Source organism: Urocitellus parryii, chromosome 4 (genome assembly GCF_045843805.1).
Source record: "Urocitellus parryii isolate mUroPar1 chromosome 4, mUroPar1.hap1, whole genome shotgun sequence".
Taxonomy (NCBI): Eukaryota; Metazoa; Chordata; class Mammalia; order Rodentia; family Sciuridae; genus Urocitellus; species Urocitellus parryii.
This window is the reverse complement of record NC_135534.1, coordinates 77,841,913-77,863,311: the sequence shown is the minus strand read 5'-3', so window position 1 is coordinate 77,863,311 and position 21,399 is coordinate 77,841,913. Positions and strand designations below refer to the sequence as shown.

The 21,399-nt window shown below is 37.4% G+C and overlaps 1 protein-coding gene across 3 annotated transcripts in view; it reads left to right on the top strand.

The window, feature by feature from the left end:
* The window catches only part of Grm5 (glutamate metabotropic receptor 5), a 413,823-nt gene that overhangs the window by 378,368 nt on the left and 14,056 nt on the right, over positions 1 to 21,399 (top strand). The window contains exon 8 of one of the 3 annotated variants that reach the window (XM_077797671.1): positions 20,145 to 20,240. The exons of the other annotated variants lie outside the window; for them this stretch is intronic. Within the exon in view, the coding sequence (XP_077653797.1) occupies positions 20,145 to 20,240 (96 nt within the window). The remainder of the gene's footprint in view (positions 1 to 20,144; positions 20,241 to 21,399) is intronic. 3 annotated transcript variants of the gene reach the window in all.

Sequence of the window (21,399 nt, the reverse complement as noted above, 5' to 3'; positions counted from 1 at the left end):
CAGAGGCCACTGAGGGAAAGAACATTCTCCTAACTGATCTCTGAGTTGGCTCTGAGTAGATGCTGTTGTAGTAAGTCAGGAGGTTCAAAGGAGGCCAAGTTCTCCTGAATACTCCTCCTCATGTTCCTCAAGGGGAAACAAATCTGCATTGTAGTAAACTATCCACATTAACTCTCTCCTATGCTGTGTCCTGTCCTCTTCACTTTGGAGCCCACCAATGTCTTGGTCAGAAGCTGAAAAGAACAGGGTCACAGTTGACCTGTTGGTGAGAATCAGGTATGCTCTGATCCAGGCAAAAGCATTATGACATTACACAAAAATGCACAGAAATGAAAGAAACTTGAATTCAGAGTGAACTGTGGACAAGTCTCTTAGGAACCACCAGCCATTGGGTGTGCAGCCTGTTGCTGAGAATGGACTAGGGCAAAAGTCAGTTTTTGTCCTTCATGCACAGAGCTAGTCATGCCTTCCAGGACAGCAAAATTAGAACCAAATGCTTTATCCCAAATGGACTAGTAAACACTTTCCACTTTGGTTGATTTACTAATGAAAATACAATAAAATATATGATTTCAACATTCAGTAACAACAGAATTCTAACTTTAGGACTTGTTTTAATCTAAAGGATGTTTGAAATTTTCTGATGGTACTTGCGAAAAAACTGAGCAAATTGACTTCAGCAAAGAATTTACAGGCCCATTAGCAGAATGCTAATGTGCTGAACTGGAGCTAAGCAGATGCAGCCTTCTGATGTCTTGCCTTTCTTTTTCACCTTCAAACTCCAAATCCCTGCATCAAAGCACATGTTATCTAATTTCCCCTTGGACATTTCCAGAGCCTTTCATTTAATTGTATTCACTGTGCAGACACTGCTTTGTGACTGCATCTCCAGGGAGAATAGTGCCAGACAGACGGCGAGCTCTAGGCTGAAAGGAGCAGACAGCCTTTAAACTCCAGGGCATTTCTGACCATCCTTAGCGGTGCTAGTGAAGAGCCAGACCTTATGTGTCAAATGTTTACAGACTTTCTCCTACTGTCCTTGTTTCCTTCCCCCAACCACCCTCACCTCAGCCCCTAGCGGTCTGCAGACCATGTCCCTTTCCTGTCCACTAGGTGGCAGACAGGTTATCTGGGCAGATCCAGTGAGAAAGAGCATCTATGCTTGTGTAGCAGTGGTCGAGGACTGCCCCTGTAAGCTTGTACTGAGAGCTTCATGTGAGGACCCAGAGACACACCTTTGCAGGAGCAGTGCTAATAGTAGATGTGTGTATTCCAAGTTGTACCAGCTGAAGAAGGTTCCTAACACAAACTTCCCAATTTTATCAGTTGGCTTTCTCATCAACACAGATACCACATTTCCATACCTGTAAAAATGATGTGGCATATAGCAGTTGGAAAAAATCAATATCATATTCTAGAATGTTGATATCAGATTCTGAAAACATATATATTTGTTTCACACACCATAAAGGAATCTTGCCTAAATATTCTCCTACCTTTCAGTTTTGAAACCAGAAATGCCTCTCACTTCCAGTGCTGCTTCTTCAGAGTCAAACTTACTACTACTACTAAGATCTTCTATTAATTGTCACTGTACCATGTGCCTATGTATACCATATTCTTAATATAATTCATATCTTACAACAACTTTGCAAGGAAGGTGTGTTATGCCCCTTGTCATGATGAGTACACCACAGATGAAAGAGACGAAGAACTGAGGTGTTGAAGGGCTAAACCAGGTTTTGAACTCAGCTGATGAGGTTAAGATCTTTAGCTCTAGAATTCATGGCTCTTTCTGAAGTTTGGCCTTCAAAAGGGAAAGCTCCTGTCACATGTTTTGTCACTCCATTTCTGGAGGGGAACAAAACATGGTAAAAGAGCAATTAACTTTTTGCAATCCATGAATTTTAATGAGTTAGTGTACAACTCTTCATCCCTAAGATCTTGATGCACTAGAAGATGTTGGGGGTCTGCTAATGGGAATGAAGGGAGAAAGGATAATGGGAATGGAATCAAGCAGTTCCTGATTTTAAAATAAGACTCCTAGGCACACCAGCCAAAGTTTAAATAGATAGAACCTGTAGGAGGAAAGGTGGAGGGCAGCAGGACGTAGAATGGGGACGGTGAGGAGGAGGATGTTGACTCTGAAAGCTAGCTTTTACTGAACATTTGTGATGTGTCCAGTAATATTGTCAGTGTTTAGGATCTGATACTTTTGAATTATTAAAACAACTCCAGGAGGTAGATAACATAAATATGGCCATTTTATAAATAAGGAAATTGAAAGATAGTGAATTTAAGCAAATTGCCCAGATACCTACAGGTAAAAAGCATTATATCCCAAGTAAGTAGTTTGGCTCTAGAATTCATGATTTCAACTACCTTAACATTAACATTAAATAAACACTAACATTGTATTTAAGAGGGTAGTAAATCCTTCATAGGAATCAATGAGAGGTGAGACTTGATACATATGTTTGAGAAACTGTCATTGCTGTAATTTGATTTTGGCCAGGCATCTTTCTGTTAACTCCTTGTAAAAGTAAAGGATCGCTCACTGACCGGTTTTCTTCTGCTAGCCCCTTTCCTTACCACGTTCTCCTTCCAGGTTAACTTAAAGCCTGTCTAGAGAACTCTTTTGCATTATGACTCAGCTAAGTCCCACAGAATAGGCTTGGTCATGAAAGCAAGTATATACATGAAGAATATTTTAATTTCTTGCTGAAATGTGTGAGTAATGCAGACAGCACTGATTCTAACAAAATTGGTAGAATGGGACACATATCCTAAGAACAGACACAAATTAAGTATATGGTTTCATTGTTATCACTTATGACATATTTTCATTTCCTTTTGACAAATAAACACTATTTCTACATTGTTCTCTTTAAAAAGGTGTGTGATACTGAGAGATATATTTTTATAATTGATCAGGTACAGTTCAAGTCAACAGATATTTCTTAAGCACCTATTTCATGCAAATATTTAAGTCCATTATCAGAACCAACTTTATTTCATAATAAGATATTTTGTGTATATAAGACAGGTCATCAAAAGAAAATACTATTTTGACCTGGAAATTAAATTACTTCATTGTCACTTCTCCACACCTTATCATTGAAGTTTCTTCTTATATGTTCTCTTTGGGGGAAAAAAAAGTTGCAATTATTTTACTTTTCCTGACCTTTCACACCTTAGCAGTCATTTCCTGAACATGTTTTATATTATCTTTTGCATTCTCACCAATACCACTATGTGTTAGGTCCTCATTGCCTAATCTATGAATTATTGACATGATGTCCCAAATATTATGCCACCCTGTCTTCATAGCTGCCAGAGTGATCTTCCTAAAAGAACAAATTACTCAATCTACAAATTGATTTCAGTGTGTATAGATTCCTTTGTAAAATCTAAAATTTCTTCCCAAGGCTCAAAACTTTGATGACCTGGTTCCTTCATGATTTGACCTGAAAAACCTTGGATAGAGCTGCTAACCTGCCTCACCAAACCCTTAATGTCCCACCAGTCTTCCTCTAATAGCCTGAAAACACAGTTCTACAGAGCCAAGCTGCAACAGTCTCCCCTGTGCATCATGCCTCCGCCATTTCATTAGTTGGTAGGCCTAGGTACACAGTGTGCTTCCAGCCTATGTAAATAGTGTACTTCCTGCCTCTTTTAATGCCTGTATTTATTTATTTCTTTTACCTAGAAAACACCGTATAACCTTCTATTTCGTAACCCAAATATAACAACTCTTTTATAAACTATATTTATTGGACTTTCTGAATTTCCTAGAACTCATCAGGTTGTACATATTGTGTTTCCTTTTATTTTATGATGGCCAAGCATAGTGTTCAATACCTGTCATACCAGTTACATAGGTGGCTAAGCAGAAGAATCAGTTGAGTTAAAGAGTTTGAGACCAGCCTGGACAATATAGTGGGATCCCCATCTCAGAGAAAAAAAAAATTGATATAATACTGTACATAATTGTTGGTACAGTAGGACAAATTAATACATGTATACAATGTGTCATGATAAAATTGGGATAATTAATATTGGTTTGTGTTTTTCTGCATTTTTTAGCACAGAACATGGGGTTGTGTTCTTTGTCTCACATATATAAAGAATGAAATTCATGGACACAAGGGTGAGAGCAACGTAAAAGGATTTATTAGAGTAATAGAGTTCTCAAAGGGGAGTGGGGGTCCCAAAAGATGGATGGATACTGGAAAGTGACTAGGGGTTTATATAGATTTGCAGGGTTAAAGAAGCTAGCTCCTGACTCAATTCTGGATAAGGTAATCATGTCCACAGTGCGTAACATGCTTTTTGGTACAATCAGGTTACTTTGGCCCCTTTTTAGAGACGGGTCTGGGTGCCAGAAAGTAGATATCTCAACTATCTGTTTTTTCTGCTTACACAGGAGTCAGCCTGATCTTTTTGCGGCCTGGTTTGTGTCTATAATTTCTTAGCCTTGCAAACCAGAACTGTCCTCAAAGGATCCCAAGTTTCCTGCCTGCCCATTCTAACCCTTTCCCCTGCCCAAGTTGTAAGCTTCTTGTAAGCATTGCCTTCTATCTCCTAGCAACTAATTCCTAGCATTGTCTTCTAGCTCACTAGCAACTAACAGTGTCTTTTTTTTAGAAAATTCTCTAAGAAATTTGTATTCAGTGAACAACAAAAATTTACTTTTCTAGGCTCTCTAGAGAATATTTAACCCCTCATGACGAATCTGTACTCAATAGTTCATTTTCCAAGGAGATAAGTCAACTGTTCCAGTCTCCCATACCACTGCCTGGTGATATACCAGGGTTGTGGGTGGGTTACAATGCTATGGATGATATATTTAAGATATTTTACTTTGGAGAAAGAAATGCTTTCAAATGATTAATTAAATGGTTTGGCTCTGCAATAATTGAAATATCTTTGTGGAGCTATAAAAGACTATGTCTGGATGATTATGATGAATTGCATATAAAACTCTCCCTCTGTATAATGAATTGGTATTCTGGAATGCTGTGATTACAGTGAATTTTAATTTGTATGTGATACTAGTGGTCACATTTGTTACTACTTGAATCTCATTAAAATATTTTTGATTAACTGATAAAAATTAGGTAGTGAGGTAAACCAGCAAGTGTTTGAAATACCATTTTAAGAAATATTTCCTTTCTTTGAATTAGCCCTGCTTGGAAGTGGTCTAGCTGCAACATATCTGGGGCATGCAAGTCATATCTCTTTCAGAACATAAAATTTCATATCAGAGAAAAGTATGCCTGAGGCATAATTCTGTGAGTTAATGAATCTTCCCTCAAGCTCCATTCCTTAGGTATAGAAGATGGAAGAAATAAACAAGGAAAATAAGGCTATCATTTTCTCTAGCTGTTGGGCTAAAATAAGCTCTCTACTGTTACTTATAGCTGCAAAAACTGAAACTGAGAGAGAAGGAACATGTGTTCTAAGATTGTACACTTGGATTGTAATTAAGCCAGTTTGAGCTTATGACTGACAGCCTACTCCTTGTGCTCTTCCCACTGCACCTCCTTGTATCCATCATTACTCCTTAACTGAATGTATGTTCCTGTTGATCTCAAAAGAGGGAATCAGGTATAGAGTTCAACTCTCAGTGATATATTAAAGAAACTCGCAGAGGACCTAGCATGGAAAAGAAGGCTAAGTCAAAGTATTTAAGCTGAGCACATAAGCATTTCAGGAAGAGGTAACAGGGGTTACCAAAATAGAATTTGAAGCCCTGTGAGGCTGCCCCCTGTCTCCTAACTGTAGGTATTACCTGCAGCCAATCCATGGTCCTTGGCTACTTTTTACTTCACTTCCTTTTGGAACACACAACCATCATTACATTCTCAGTTCTCATGTATTGTCCTTCCTGGAGCCCTAGTTGTGCATCTGAAAATGACAAGGGGGCAGTTGTGTTTTCATACCTATGATAACCTCAACCTCAATACACCCCAAACTCATTGTTATGGTTTGGATATGAGGTGTTTCCCAAAAGCTCATGTGTAGGAATATTCAGACATGAAGTGATTTGATTGTGAGAACTATAACCTAATCAGTGGATTAATCCACCTGATGGATTAACAATTTTAATGGATTAATGGGTGGTGACTGTAAGCAGGTAGGGCATGGCTGGAGGAAGTAAGTCACTAGGGGTTTGCCTTTATGGATTATATTATCCCTTGCTCTTGGCACTGAAGCTCTCTCTATTCCCCAGTTGCTTGAGCAGAGAAACTTTCCTCTGCCATGTCCTTATGCCATGATTTTCTGCTTCACCTCAAGCACAGAACAATGGAGTCAGCTCACCATGGACTGAACCTATAAAACTGAAAATATTCCTCCTCTAAATTGTTCTTGTTGGGTGTAATGGTCACAGTGATGCAAAGTTGACTAACATTCTCTTTTATTTTCTTTTTTATTGGTCCTAAATCTGCATTTATTTTCCTTGATTAGTAATCAGGCCCCTTCCAAAGACAACAAAACATATGCAATAGGCATGATTTCATTGCTTTATTTCATAACTACAGTATAACATCCTCTTTTATATCAGTAAATTCTTCTTCAATGATTTCTTCTTTCCATGTTTTTGTTAAATGTATCAAACTCTCCTACCTCCCACTTTCAAAAAGTAGCCATGCTTATTTTTCCTTGTCTTTAAATTAACTAATATTTAATCATGTATCAGATGTTATGGTGGGGCTGGGGCTTTGGCTCAGTGGTAGCACACTTGCCTGGCATGTGTGAGGCACTGGGTTTGATTCTCAGCACTACATTTAAATAAATAAAATTAAAAAGCCTATCAACGACTAAAAAAATAAAAGATAAAAAGATGCTACAGTGAGGGACTGGAGTTGTGGCTCAGTGGTAGAGCATTTGCCTAGCATGTATGAGTCCCTAGGTTTGGTCCTCAGTACTGCATATAAATAAATAAATAAATAAATAAATAAATAAATAAATAAATGGATGGATCCATTGACAACTAAAAATATTTTTAAAAAAAAACAAAGGTGCTATAGCAGGTTATTTTTAAATGGTTTGCTTTTTATGTTCATTTTTATTCCCACAACTGCTGTACAAATTAGAATAGCTTATCTCTACATGTCTGAACTAACACAAGAGTGAAAAATCCAAACATCTGACCAACTCCAAACTCTCTAGTCTCTCTTCTCTTCTGTTAAAAAATATATGTCTGGCAACTCAAGGGTCTTTATGGAATCACCTTTCTTACCTTTTCAGCTTTATCTTATGTTTCTTTTAAGCCTAAATTTTCTTCAAAATTCAAGCTGCTGCACACATGGACCTAAATCAGTGCTTGTACATTGCTGTTTCTACAGAGTATTAATTGTACATGAAACTCATTCTCATTCATCTTACCCATTCCAGCTTATACCATTCACTAGGTAGTCCACAGAAATACTAAACATATTAAAGATGATCATTCACTTAAATAGCTATTACTATTAACACACACACACACACATTCATCTTATTGAAGATAAAGCAAATGTCTTAGAAACAGATCATAGGAAAATTCTAAAGAATTTGCACTATATTTTAATATCTTGTTTTAGTCAACTGTCCTATTGCTTTGGCCAAAATACCCAACAACAACTTAGAGAAGGAAAAGTTTATTGGGCTCACAGTTTCAAAGGTCTCAGTCCATAGACGGCTGGCTCTCTTGCTCTGGGCCCAAGGTAAGGGAACACATCATGGGGGAAGGGCCCTGTACTCAGATCAGTGAAGTCAGGAAGTAGCAGGAGTGAGAAGGGGTCACAGGGAAGATGCATGCTTCCTGGGAAAGCACTTAGTTATCTACCTCTTCCAGCTATGCTTCACCTGCCTGCAATTACCACCAGTCAGTCAGTCCCTTCAAAGTAGGATGAACTTATTAGTTTCAGCTCTCATAAGCTAATCATCTAAAAGATGACTATTCCTACATTAAACAGGAGCTTTGGGGGGACTCTTCATCCGAACCATAATACTGATTTTATTCACTAGTACACTGGCAATTATTCCTGATAATGTGCTGTTTACCAGGAAATGTTTTAAGTTTTAAAAATAAAGTGGTGAACAAAACAAAATCTCAACCCTCACGGAACTTCAACAATAGAGACAATGACAATAAACTATAAACAGATGCATAATGTTAATTGCTGTAAAGAAAAATGAAGCAAGATCAGATACTAGAGTGAGGTGAATTGGGAGTGATTTCATATATTTTTAGAAATGGTATCCTGAAATAGAGGGAGCTAGCAGTGGTGTGAGGGTGGTGGGGTAGTGCTGGGACTTAATTGGAGCAGGTTGTGTTCCATGCTTTTGTGATAATGTCAGGGTGTAACCTTGTGTTGTATATAACTAAAAAGGGTAAATTTTAAAAAGAAATAGTATCCCAAGCAGCCCCTCTGAATACACTGAAGATAGAGAAGAGTGAAATAAGAACACAGAGATCTGGGTGGTAGAAGGAGAGAGAAGAGCAAAGGAAAAGACCTTAAGGCAGGAACCAAACTGGCATTTTAGAGGGTGAGCAGAAAAGTCCTTGTGGTTGGAATATCGCTAGAAAAGGAAATGATGGAAGGAGGAAAATGTAGAGTGGTCTTCGGGGATCAGACCAGGTGAGGTACAGATTTTGTTTTGTTCTGAGCGTGACAGGAAATGTCAGAATGTTTGAGAAGAGAAATTACATGATAAGACTAGTATGTGAAAGAGAGACTTCTGGTTTCTATAGATAGAATAGAAGGCAGAACAAGGAGAAGAGAAGTGAGAAAATCATCTGATTTAAGAGGCTGATGACTTCAACTAGAAATTACAATGATGTGTCTTAATGATTGATTTGATGTTATGTATAAAGTAAATTTAAAAAATTAAAGATGATTGATAGTTTTTTTTTCTATTTAATAGTATTTGAACCAGTGCAATTCAGTCTTGGGGAGGAGATATTTTAAGGGGATAATCAATAATTAAATTTGAATATATATGTCTAAGAATTAAGTTTGAAATAATTTGTCCTATGAGCTTGGAGAAGTCCTGACTGAAGTCTAAAATGTAAAGAGTAGAATTAGGGGAGCATCTGTATTTGATGATGATATGATTCAATGAGAAAAAAATTGAGATGGGGTGGTAAGAATAAAAGAGAACAGGTTTGAAGAAAGATGTATTTGGTTTGGCAATTGTTAAATTTCAGACTTCTGAGAGTCATTTAAGTGGAGAAATCCAAGAAGCTTCTTGGAAACCTGTGAAGAATTAGAGTTTGGGATTTGAAGCACAATTTGGGAGAATAGAGGAAAGAGCCCAGAGACGAGGTAAATAAAATCTGAGAGCTGGACAAAGAATTTTTTGGTTAGTATCACCTGAATCATCTGAGACCCAGATGATCAATGGTCCCATGAAAGTAAAAAAAGAATACTTCAAAAATGAAGGAGTGGCCAATAGTTACAGAGATGCCAAGGAGTCAACATCAGACAAGCAACCAATTTTTGCTGGGAATTAATGAAAAGTGCTCACAGGTTCCATCTCTTTTCTTTTGGGGGACTACTAGGGATTGAACTTAGGGGCAGTTGACCACTGAGCCATATCCCCAGCCCTATTTTGTATTTTATTTAGAGATAGGGTCTCACTAAGTTACTTAGTGCTTCACCATTGCTGAGGCTGACTTTGAACTTGAAGTCCTCCTACCTCAGCCTCCTGAGCTACAGAGATTACAGGTATATGCACTGTGCTTGGCAGGCTCCATCTCTTTGAGGAAGTTCTTTGTCTCCCTAGACCAAGCAAGGATGGAAATCAGCATTCATTGGTCATTTATAGCACTCTCATTATTGGCTGCTGGATTCCATTGCATAAACTTTGTTATCATATTCAAGATACCAGATGCAGGTGGGACACTCATAGCTAGGCACGCTGTTGGTACTAAGAGCACTGAAACCCCATGCAAGCCTCCAACAAGGCTTTATTTGTGATGGGCAGTTCTTGGCACCCCACTTACTTGCTTATGCTTGGTCTGTGTTCCTGAACTGAATAGGCTATACAGCCACAGGTTTCTAAACTAGGGCATGTAGGAGTAGGTTAAAGATTCCTAGCATTTGGCTGCACTGCTGGGGCGTGACACTGCTACCAGGGCTGTGCTCTCAAGTGCAGGTCCCCTGGGTCCTGAGATGTATATGATACAAGGCCCCCTAGAGGGCAGCAGAGCCTCACAGGAGGGGGAGAAATGCCAGAGCAGGGGCTCTTGAGGAGCTTGACAAAAGGAAACACAAGGGGGCAATGCACACATTCATGGAGAATGAAACAGAAGTTAAACTTAGTGAGTTAAAGGTAGTCAACATTATTAGGAGTAGAAAGGCCTATATTGTGCACCAGGCATCAAAACCATGTGGGCTGGAAGGAGAATAGTTGGCCAGATGTCAAAGAAAGCAGGATTCCCTGCTCAGTGATGGTTATTACCCCAGCAATAATGAACAGGTAGCATCTGTTGAGGACCATTATTTCCCACATTGTCTATCATGGCTTGATGACATTTTAAGAAAGGGATATATAAAAATAAATAAAATACTGTCCTTCCCACACATAACTCCTCTTCTCATAGTAGAGATATAAACAAATGTCAGTAAAGAGTTGTAAGTATTTAAGTCTATGGAGGGGACACTAGAGGTACACACACACAAAAAAAAAGAAGTAATTATATGGAAATCAGCATTCATTGGTCAATTACAGCACTCTCATTGTTGAGAAGGGATAACAAAAGCCTCAAAGAAAGAAAACCAGATGATATGGATCCTGATTGTGGTGTTTCCTCTCTCCCCCTGTTTTCTATAGTTCTTCCCTGAAATAATCCATCTTTTTTATTCCTTCTGATTAATTCATTCTTTCACTGAGAATGTTCACACCCCCTCCCCTTTTTTTCCTGGTACCTGGGTTTGAACTCAGGGGGTACTTGACTACTGAACCATATTCCCAGCCCTTTCGTCTTATATTTTTATTCAGAGACAGGGTCTTGCTGAATTGCTTAGGGCCTCACTAAGTTGCTGAGGCTGGCTTTGAACTTGCAATCCTCCTGCCTGGGCCTTCTGAGACACTGGTATTACAGGCATGCACAACCACACTGGGCAAGAACATATTTTTAACAAATCCAGTTGCTGTTTTGTGCACTAGGATACCTATGAGGTCTGTGACTTCAGGAAGCTACAATCCTGTATTTTATTTTTGATGAACATAACATTGAACAAGGCAGTGAGTTTTCTCCAGTGTTTTCCTCCATCTCCTCTTTCTACATCTGTCTTCTTTCTTTCTTTGTAAATTTTTATAATTATACATACATATCAATTTTACAAATTAATGGATTTCACTGTGGCGTTTCCATACATGTATAATCTAGTTTTGATCATGTCCACCCTCCCTTCTCCTATACGCTCCTGTTTTCTCATCATCTCCTGACCCTGTTTCATTATTTTTAGAGCATTATAATTATACATGGTAGTTGAGTTCATCCCCCCCAAATCATATGTACATAGAATTCAATTTCACTATATTATTCTTCCTTTTCTCTCTCCTTCACCCTTCTCCTATTCTCCTTCTTTATTCTACTGATCTTCCTTTTACCCATTCTGTTTGTTTATTTTTGTTTGTTTCTTTCTACTTATGCTTAAAGGTGAAATTCCCTGTGGTATATCCATATGTGCACATAGTGTGATTTTTCAAAATTAATTCCTCATTTCTTCCTCTTTTCTGTCTCTCCTCTCCTGCTATCCTTCTTCTACTCTAATAATCTTCCCTACATCTTCTTTTGTTGTTTCAAGGGTTAAATTTTATAGAAAATGATTTATACCAAATTTGCGTGACACAAGGCAAATTTCCAAATCATATTATACAATAATTCTATTTTTTACAAATAGATATCGAAATAAAGTATTTGATAAAATTACAAGTGGTTTTATTTTTGTTTGTTTTATATTCTAAAACTTATGCCTTTATGATATCTGATCCTCCCACCTTTTTTCTTTGGTTTTGCTTAAGTTTCCACATATGAGAGAAAACACTCCACCTTTGATTTCCTGATTCTGGCATAATTCACGTAGCTTGATGTTCTTTATTTCCATCCATTTACCAGCAACTGCCATTCTTCACTATGGCAAAGTAAAACTCCAATATATGCATGTAGGCTGATTTCTCATACTTTAGGTATTGTCAAGAGTAACCCTGCCTTCTTTCTAGGCATGAAGGAGAAAGCTAAGACTTTCACTTCTCTTAGGCCCTAGAAAGAAAGATAACAGAAAAAGAACACATTATTTTTTCAGTTAGCTGTTCATACCACTTACGCATTTAGCACATAATAATTGTGCATGGCATATTATTAGACCAGGGTAAGTTCTAGTTCTACCATGACCTTTTCCATTTTAGTCCTAGTCTGATTTTTTCTTTCTAGCTACATGTAAGTGTTGTTACCTTCACAGTGGATTGATTCAGTGCTGTGTAACTGACTGTGGTGGTCATGCTTGCCATCTTAATTAGATTCTGAACTTCTTGTATTGTGAGGTTGTGAAGAATATTCTCTATGCCAGGTGTCTAGAAGGAGCACAATGTGTATCTAAGTATATTCCTTATTGTCATAAGCACTTCATTTTGAATTCCCACACCAATACTCATCAACTATGTCAATTATAGTTCTCCTTTAAATAAGGTCATAATGATAATCTCAGGTTTCCAAGGATAGTTGATACAATGTAACAGAAGCTCCAAGTGTAGCACCTATAATGTATGCTTGCTCTTCTTCCTTCTCTTCTTTATTCATTGCCTTCTACTTGATTTATTGGATTTTATTTTATTTATTTTTCAGTACTGGAAATTGAACCCAGGATCTGGAACATGCTGAGCAAGCACTTAACCACTGAGCTACATTCCCAACTTCCATTTTATTTGTTTAATTGAGTTTTATTTTCCTAATAGTCATCCATTTGGTAATTTTGGTTATTTTCTTTAATCTAGTATTTTAGAATACAAACCTTAATTAGACTTCCACAATTCAAATATGTGTACTATCTTTGCTCCATTTAACCATCTGACTTTGAGCAAGCTAACTAACCAATCTTTGCCTCAGTTTCTTTATCTGAAACATTGGGATGATAATAGCAACTATATCACAATATACTTGTGAGATTACAAGTGAAAATCTGTATAAAACACCAACTGTATGAGATAAGTGCTATTGTTTCCATTGTCCAATTGGATTTTAGGAAAGTTTTATTAGTTGCTCAAAATCATGCAACTAATAAGGGGTATTGCTGGGAATCAAATCCATTTTAATTAACTCCAAAGTCAGAACATTTTTCCATGATATATCATTGCCTAACTTGAGTGAATTAAAATCCACTCAATTTAGAAAAATTTGGAGTTATTGTATATGTATCTATATGTGTGCATTTGTGTATAATTATATGGAGATACAAGTGTTGTTGTTGTTGTGTGTGTGTGTGGATGTGAGTGATACAGAGAGAACCCTCCATATTTATAGGTACTGCATCTATAACCAACTATAGTTTGAAAATATTTGAATGAAAACTATCTATTGCAAATATATATGGACGTCTTTTTCTTATAATCATTCCATAAACAATATAGCAAAACAATTACACAGAATTTAAATTTTATCAGGTATTATAAGTCATCTACAGATTTGAAGTATATGGAAGAATATACATAGTTTATTTGCAAATACCACATCCTTTTATATGAGAAACTTAAGCACCTTATGATTCTGTTTTCTACAAGGGATCTTGGAAACATTCTCTTGCAAATACCAAGGTATGACCACATACATATATTGGCCTCTCACACTCATCCATGATGAACTCCTGTAGATCACATTTCAAATCCTAGTTCAGTGCATGGCACATAAGTACTTAAGAAACATTATTAGAGGTTGCTTTAGGAATCTCCCATTTTGAACTTAAAATCATCTCACTCCCATTTACTGTGATGAATGTGTCATTTATTGTGACAGATGTTTGCTTAGAAGTAACAAAATTAGTAAATCCATCTGTTGTAACTATGTGTGATGACAGCATAAAACATTATCCTAAAGCCAGGAAAAAATATAATCCCCTTTATTATAACGGTACTCTTGAAACAATGAGTTCAAGAATATAATGAAGTGGTAAGGAGTCTCTCATCATAGAGTTGTGATTTTAGCCCCCTCCTTCTAGTCCAGTGAAGTAGAGATGAGTCTTTTGGATCCAGTGGAAGCACACAGCCTGGTGGGCCAGGACTTGCCAGATGGCCTCTCTCTGACAGGCATCGTTCCCAGGCTTGGCCACCTTACCACTAAGCATGCCTCCTCTCCTTTGCTCTTCACTCCTCACACATGTTGACAGGACACCCAAACTTCCTCCCCCAACCCCTCCCTCACCTTGTTTTTGTCAAAATCCAGTGATTTTAAAATCTGAGAAAATGAGAACTAACCTTCTTTGCAAAATTTTTAAACACATTTTATTTGTTTGTAAGCAGTCAGAGACAGAGGAAATTTTTAAAAAAGGAAGAAAAGTGGCTTTATGTGTTGCATTAGGACAGGAAGTTGAAGGTGACGGGGAAGGAGGGTGTCAAACAGAAGAACCTTGATGAGATAGGAGAACCAGACAGTGAACTTCTGTGCACCAAAGAAGGGACCAGATTAGATGGAGTTAGATTTGGGTAAGTAGTAGGACTGGCCTGTGATCAATCTTGTTTTTACCACGTTCTCAGTTGCAGCAATGCAAAACACATCTGTAGAATTGCTGCTATTAACCAGGCCCATCTCTCCCTCCACCATACCTTTGCCAGGCTCTAGTAGTCACTTTTCTACTCTTAATTTGTATAAGATGCACTTAAAGCTTCTACAAATAAGAGAATGGGAACATATAGTACCTGTCTTTCTATACATAGCTTATGTCACAACATAATGTCCTCAAGGCTCATCCATGTTGTATCAAACAATAGGATTTTATTCTGTGTGTATGTGTGTGTGTGTGTGTGTGTGTGTGTGTGTGTGTGATAGAGAGAGAGAGAGAGAGAGAGAGAGAGAGAGAGAGACTTTAGATTGAACCCCAAGCCCTATGCACACTAGGCAAGTGCTCCACTATAGAGTGTATCCCCAACCTTTCTACTATTTCATTTTGTAACAGACCTTGCTAAATTTACCTGCTGGCCTTGAATTTGTAATCCTCTTGCCTCAGCCTCCCAAGTGGCTAGGATTGCAGTCTTGTGCCACCATGCCTAGCAATTACATTCTTTTTTTATGGCTGAATAATAATCTATTGTATATCAGCCTGTATGACCTAACATTCATATGATTTGGTGAACTTTATTTAAAAATAAAATGATCTCAAAATATATACACAAAAATAGAAATGGAATCTTGCAAGGGTCTGTTGCGAGAGGTTATGGTAATCCACCAGCTTCAGGAAAAAAATCTGCTTCCTTTGAGGAATTCTGAAGTTTGAGCTCCATCTGTCCCCAGACTAAGAAAATCAAGTTGCTAGTGCAAATTGTAACCAAGGTTTGCACCCAGGAGGAATCAGGTTTCCTCTCTAAAAGGGCAGAAAAGGCTCGGGAAAGAGCAGAGGCAGGGGCTGAAGCCATGGAGATTGTGGTAAAAATCAAAAAGAATGAAAGGTTTGAAAAAATAGCACAGTTGCCATTTAAAGACAAAACCAAGCCCAACAAATAGCAATGCTACTGTATCTGGCATTTTAATGAGATGTAATACACATCATCATTAAGCAAACTGGTGACCTTGGGCAAGTTACTTAATTTTCCTGTGCTCTATTTCTTCTTGGTGTATAAAATAGGGATGATAACAGTATCTAGTTAATCAGACTATGGCAATGATTAAATGAGGAAATTCACTTAAATGGTGTCTGATATATTCCCAGGGTTCAGGAAATAACAGCTCTTTCTGTTATTATTATGCAGTTTCTTCTGTCTGCAAAGACGTTAATACAGTTGTTCAGGTACAAAAAAAATGTAAGGAGATATCTCTGTTGGAAAACAGCTCGTTTATCTTAGAATAAATGATTTGCCTGAAAATTCCTCATTTCTGAAATAAGTCCTAAGATGCCAGCAACTTTTAGTTAATGCTTTCTCAAATGATTTTTGAGGCCGGTACTATTCTCCTATGGAGACCTTCCCTCTAGTTGACCTTTAGTTCCTCCCTGAAAAATCTTTTCCTTTAAGAATGTTGTGTAAGCTTGTAAAGCACCTTAGGACTGCTTTCAAAATCTGTATCTTCCTGGGTTTCTATTGATTGTGAAACAAGTAGAAATGTTGAGGGAAAGTACACAGCAAAAAGGCAATGACTTAAGATGATTCATCTCTGAAAACAACTCTCCTCATAAGCGGGATTAAGATTCATCCTTTGGGAATTCTCTGGAAGCTAAATGAAAGGCTTTATTCAATACAAAATTTAACACATTTCATTATATTCTACACTCTAATTTATTAAACTATTCTCCAGTGGTTTGTTTGTTCTTGTTTTGCTTCTGACATTCTCTATAATACTGAAGGGAAAATCTTTGTGCAAAAACCTTCGAGCTTCTGTTGAATTATTTTCTTAGAATGAATTCCTATGAATAGAATTACTGGGTCAATATAGCTGATTCTTTACATTTTAATTGCTTATTTGCATTGCTTCCCCACCTGTCAATTTCTGCCTTCCTTTTGTTTTTATAGAGCACAGCTTAATATGTTTCTTGGCAGCTTCTCAAATAGTTTCAAACTTATGTTCACTTCTGACATTGTTTTATGGGACTATTAATCATGCTCAATTTTGTTTTTAATCTGAAACCTTTAAATGAATCAATGTGGCATTTCAAGTCTGGGCAAAGGATGTGTTTCAGTGTGTGTATGGATGCTACAAGATCTGTTGGCATATTTAGTAAACCATTACAATTTATTTACTTATGAATAGAAGCTTGAGTAATGGGACTGAAGTAGGGTATTACTTGGCAATATCACATTATAATAGTGAAGTTTTAAAATTTGGTTTTATTCTTTCTTTGTAAACTGAAGATCCATAATGACTTTTCTTCTGCCTTCATCTGGAGTGTTTTGATCAGTTTTACTAGAGGGTTGACTTGGGCTGTCTTTCACCTCTTTTGGTGACACATCTCAGCTCTTGAAGTCTACTGCCTGTCCATCATCTGATTTACACCACATCTCATGTATCACACTGGTGGTGAGCTCATCTCAGCAAGATCCCTTTCCCAGCCCTCTGCTTGCTGGTGTATTCCTGTCTAGGTAAATTCCAGGCAGTGGAATGGCATTCTGTTTGCATGTTAGCAGGGAGCCTGGAGAGTGATTTATTCTACTTGGCCATTATGTAGTGAAATTTGACCTTTTAAAAAATAAGTTTACATTGTGCTCAAAACCTAGCTCCACTAAGTACACACTATTACCTTCATATATGACCTTTTTGGTCTCTCCAATGTGATATCAGACTATTTAAATAAAGAGGGTTTTTTTTTTAAGCATAAAATGAGGGGCAGGGAGTAAGATGTTAATAAAGAGCACGGGATTTGGAAATAAAACAGCTGATTTCAAGTTCCACTTCTGTGACTTACTACCTATGGGGCTTTGACCAGCATAGAAAACTTTTTGAGTCATGGGTGCCTTATTTAAAAATGGGGATAATAATTACCCTGTGAGTTTCTTGAAGAAATTTTATAGGCCATAAACTCTAAGTCTTAAATTATGTTTAGCATAGCAGTTCTACATATCTGAAATAAACTCAACTGGAAAGAATTATAAATCTTCAGTGAAGACTATTGAAACATTATTAGTTACTTTGAGCAACACATTATTGGTGAATGGGATAATGAATAAGTGAAAGAAGGACAACATTGTCTATTTTAGCATGTAGTAAACATAATAAAGCTGTAATTACAGTTACAGGTAGTTAAGAAGGGTCACCTCCAAAAGCAAAAATGAGCTTCCCAAGCTGTGTTAATGCCATTTTTACTCCATGCTAAATACAAAACTACCTGAAAACTACAAAAATTCTAAGGCATCTCTTGCATTATTGGAATGAATTTTATTGTTGTTTCTTTTGTTTTTGTTTTGTGCATTTGCGTGTGTAAAAGCTCTTACCAAAAGAGGTTTGTTTTATTTTTAATAAATGGAGGTTATTAGGCAGTATTTAGAGGGGCATGCAAAAGAGGGTTAGGGATAAAAGCTTATGAACATGAAAAATATAGCTATTTTAAGTCAGTTTTATGAAGGATTTAAATGATGAATTGGCAATCAGGCTAACAGAAGACCTTTAAAAATATGTCAAGGATCCTTTTGTAAGCAACTGAATAATCATCAATAATTTATTATTCTATTAATACTATTTTAATTTAAGCTGCACAGCAGTATTTTGGTTATGCAATTCAGTTCACAAACAAGCACAAAATATTTTGCATTGACCTGTGGAGTGTCATTCAATGACGGATACTTCAGAAGGATTCTCTTCTGAGGAATTTTTCTTTGGTAAAATAAAGACTTCTCAGTCTGGCTTTGTCTGATGCTTTAGCTTCTTTAACAAAGACTTAAATGTTCTTTTCCTCTCTTTATAACCTATATCTAAAGTCACCTGGGCACATGCCTTTTTTTTTTTCTGCTTTCTCCCAATATTCTATGAGCTCTACAAGGAAGGACCTGCAGATTATGTAATGTCTATAGCTGAAGTACAAAGTCCATTGCCTAGAATTTATTAGATGCTCAACTAATGTCCACTGTACAAGCTAACCCATTATGTTCATTGGCCCTAATGTAATGAACCATCTTTATTTAAATGGGATAAAGAATAAGTGAAAGAAGGACAACACTGTCTATTTTAGCAAGTATTTTAACATTTTGGGATTCATAATTATTTTGATTTTATCATATTTTGTTTTATATAACTTTTGAAACAGCAGGAAAAGAAACTAAAAAGAATGTGAATATATTGGTGTTAGCAAGTCTTATGACAGTAGCTCATTTTATCATTGCCTGTCAAATACTAAGAACATGGAAGAAGTAGAATCATCTCAGGGTCCAGTTTTATAAGAGAAAACATCAGGTCTTAGGTTCCTGAAAACTCTACAAGCAGTTTTGTAACTTTGGTGAAGTCAGTTAAGTAAGTTCCTCATTTGGCAAATGGAAATAGCAAGACTTCTTAACCTACTCCACAGATTAAACATGAAAAGTAAAGAGTATTTCTGCAAAAGCATTTTGTCTCAAAAACTCATGGAAGTATAAGGATTCGTCTTGAGGCACTTTGTAGCAGACAGATGTTGAGAATCTCATTACTAATTTACATGAAATATCTAATATGCTCCGGGAAGTGTCAATTCTGATACCAAGGCCTTTTGAGCCATATTCCAAGACATACTCAATTCAACACTGACTCTCAAACTTCAGTTTAATGATTATGGAAGACTCTCTTACAAAAGGAACATAGCTTCTTTCTTTTGGTTTGCCAGTGTCTAATAAATATTCAGATATAGTATCACTCTGTGAAGGTGGGCTAGTGACAAGATTTAATTTAAAAAAAAAATGACAATAGAATCAGCACATTATAATGGCTAAAGTGTGGGTTCTAAACTTTTACACTCTTTTTTCAAAACCCACCCCAACTATTTAACTGTCTTGATCAGTTTACTTAATTTTATAATTTTAGGTTTCTTCATTAGTAACATGGAAATGAAAATATTTAATAGAGACTCTGCCATAGAGCTATTCATCAGATTAAATTTAAGTAAAGTTCTAGTACAGTGGCTGATACATGTATGCAATAAATAAATTCTGATTTATTGATTGGTAGTCATCTTTTTTCAGATGCTAGGAACTGCATTCCTTTCACTATTGACTATTAGATGTGATGAATTCACTGATTAATATGCAATGCTAAAGGGTGGATTGCATATGGTTTAACCAAGAAGTAACAAAATCATCTCCAATGTTTTCCATCTCCCTTCATAGTAACGTAATAAGGATTGCAGTTCAGCCATTGCACTGAGAAGCAGGATTCCCTGCTTTGGCATGGGGTGCCCCTCTTTGTGGTCATGGCTCTTCCTCAGCCTAGTAGTTAAGCACAAAATCACGTCTTTCTGTTTGCTCCTGTCCTTGTTCATGCTCACCAGGTACAAAGACAGGAGACTGGCCCAGCACAAGTCGGAAATAGAGTGTTTCACCCCCAAAGGGAGTATGGGGAATGGTGGGAGAGCAACAATGAGCAGGTAAGCAAAATTGTGAGTGGCCTGAGGTGGTGTGAAATAAATGTATGCAAGCTAGAGGAACAAGTGGCTCCCTGGACTGTGTCTTGCTGAACATCCCATAATGTGTGTCCAAACTGGGCCGCCATTGGGTTTCTGTGTTGTTTGATTGGCAAAACCCAGGCCATCCTAATGTAAAGGAATGGGAGCCTCTTGTCCCAGGTGCTGCTGTTTCTCAGGGCTGTGCGCTTTGCATGTCTGAAGCCTTAGCTAACAGTCAGTTCTCTCTTGGGCTTTAACTTATTGGTCAAATGGTTCTGGAGTTTGCAAAGTGGAAGAAATTGGAGGAAATTTACATTCCAGGACTATACCACTTAAGAAAACAAATGAAAAAGTTTAGAACTGGTTGTGAGGGAAGGACTGCAATTAAAGGACCATGCCAGCCCCTGATCCTAAACAAGCCTGGAAATTAATCTATGTTGAATATAACAACATCTCAGAGCCAAGGGCAAATACCATGCCAAACCAGTGGACTGTAGGGGCAAGAGAGTTTTATTGAAATGAAATCAGGAAAGCTAATCCTCCTCTAACTACTGTAGCTTTGCTGCTCCTTGACTTCTTTGTGTTGGTGGTAAACACTCCCTGTTGCTGTGCTGTGCATGTTCTTTCATACCAGGCACTTCCAACTGTGTTGTTCCCAGTGAAGTGGGGTATTTGGAACTGTAAGCATCAACTGAGCTGTGTTGCATGAAGTGAACGTGCTTTTTTTGCATGGGACTGGGTTTCAAGGAAAGGGCTCTGAAGACAAAGGCCATCAAGGTTGTCATTAAACAAACAGTTCCAGAATGCTAAAGGAGACTTAAATTGAGAAGTCACTCACCAGAAATCAAGCCTCCACTTCTAATTTGTTGTGGTATTTCCCAATCCAGCTGTGGTACAGAGGTATGAAGGGAAAATGTTGCAAATTAACCTGGATTAGAGAAAAGAGGAAGGCCAGGAGAGAGTGTGTACATGTGCTGTTTGCATGTGCTGAGAGCATCAAGCCGCAAAACAAGAAAATATTTGAATCCTGTTCAAATTTTACCCCCAAACATGTGTTTGCTTCCTCAGTGGTGGGCTCCTTCCTTTTTTCAAAATAATGACTCATTTTTTCCAAGAAACTCTGCATTGCACAGCTGCTGTG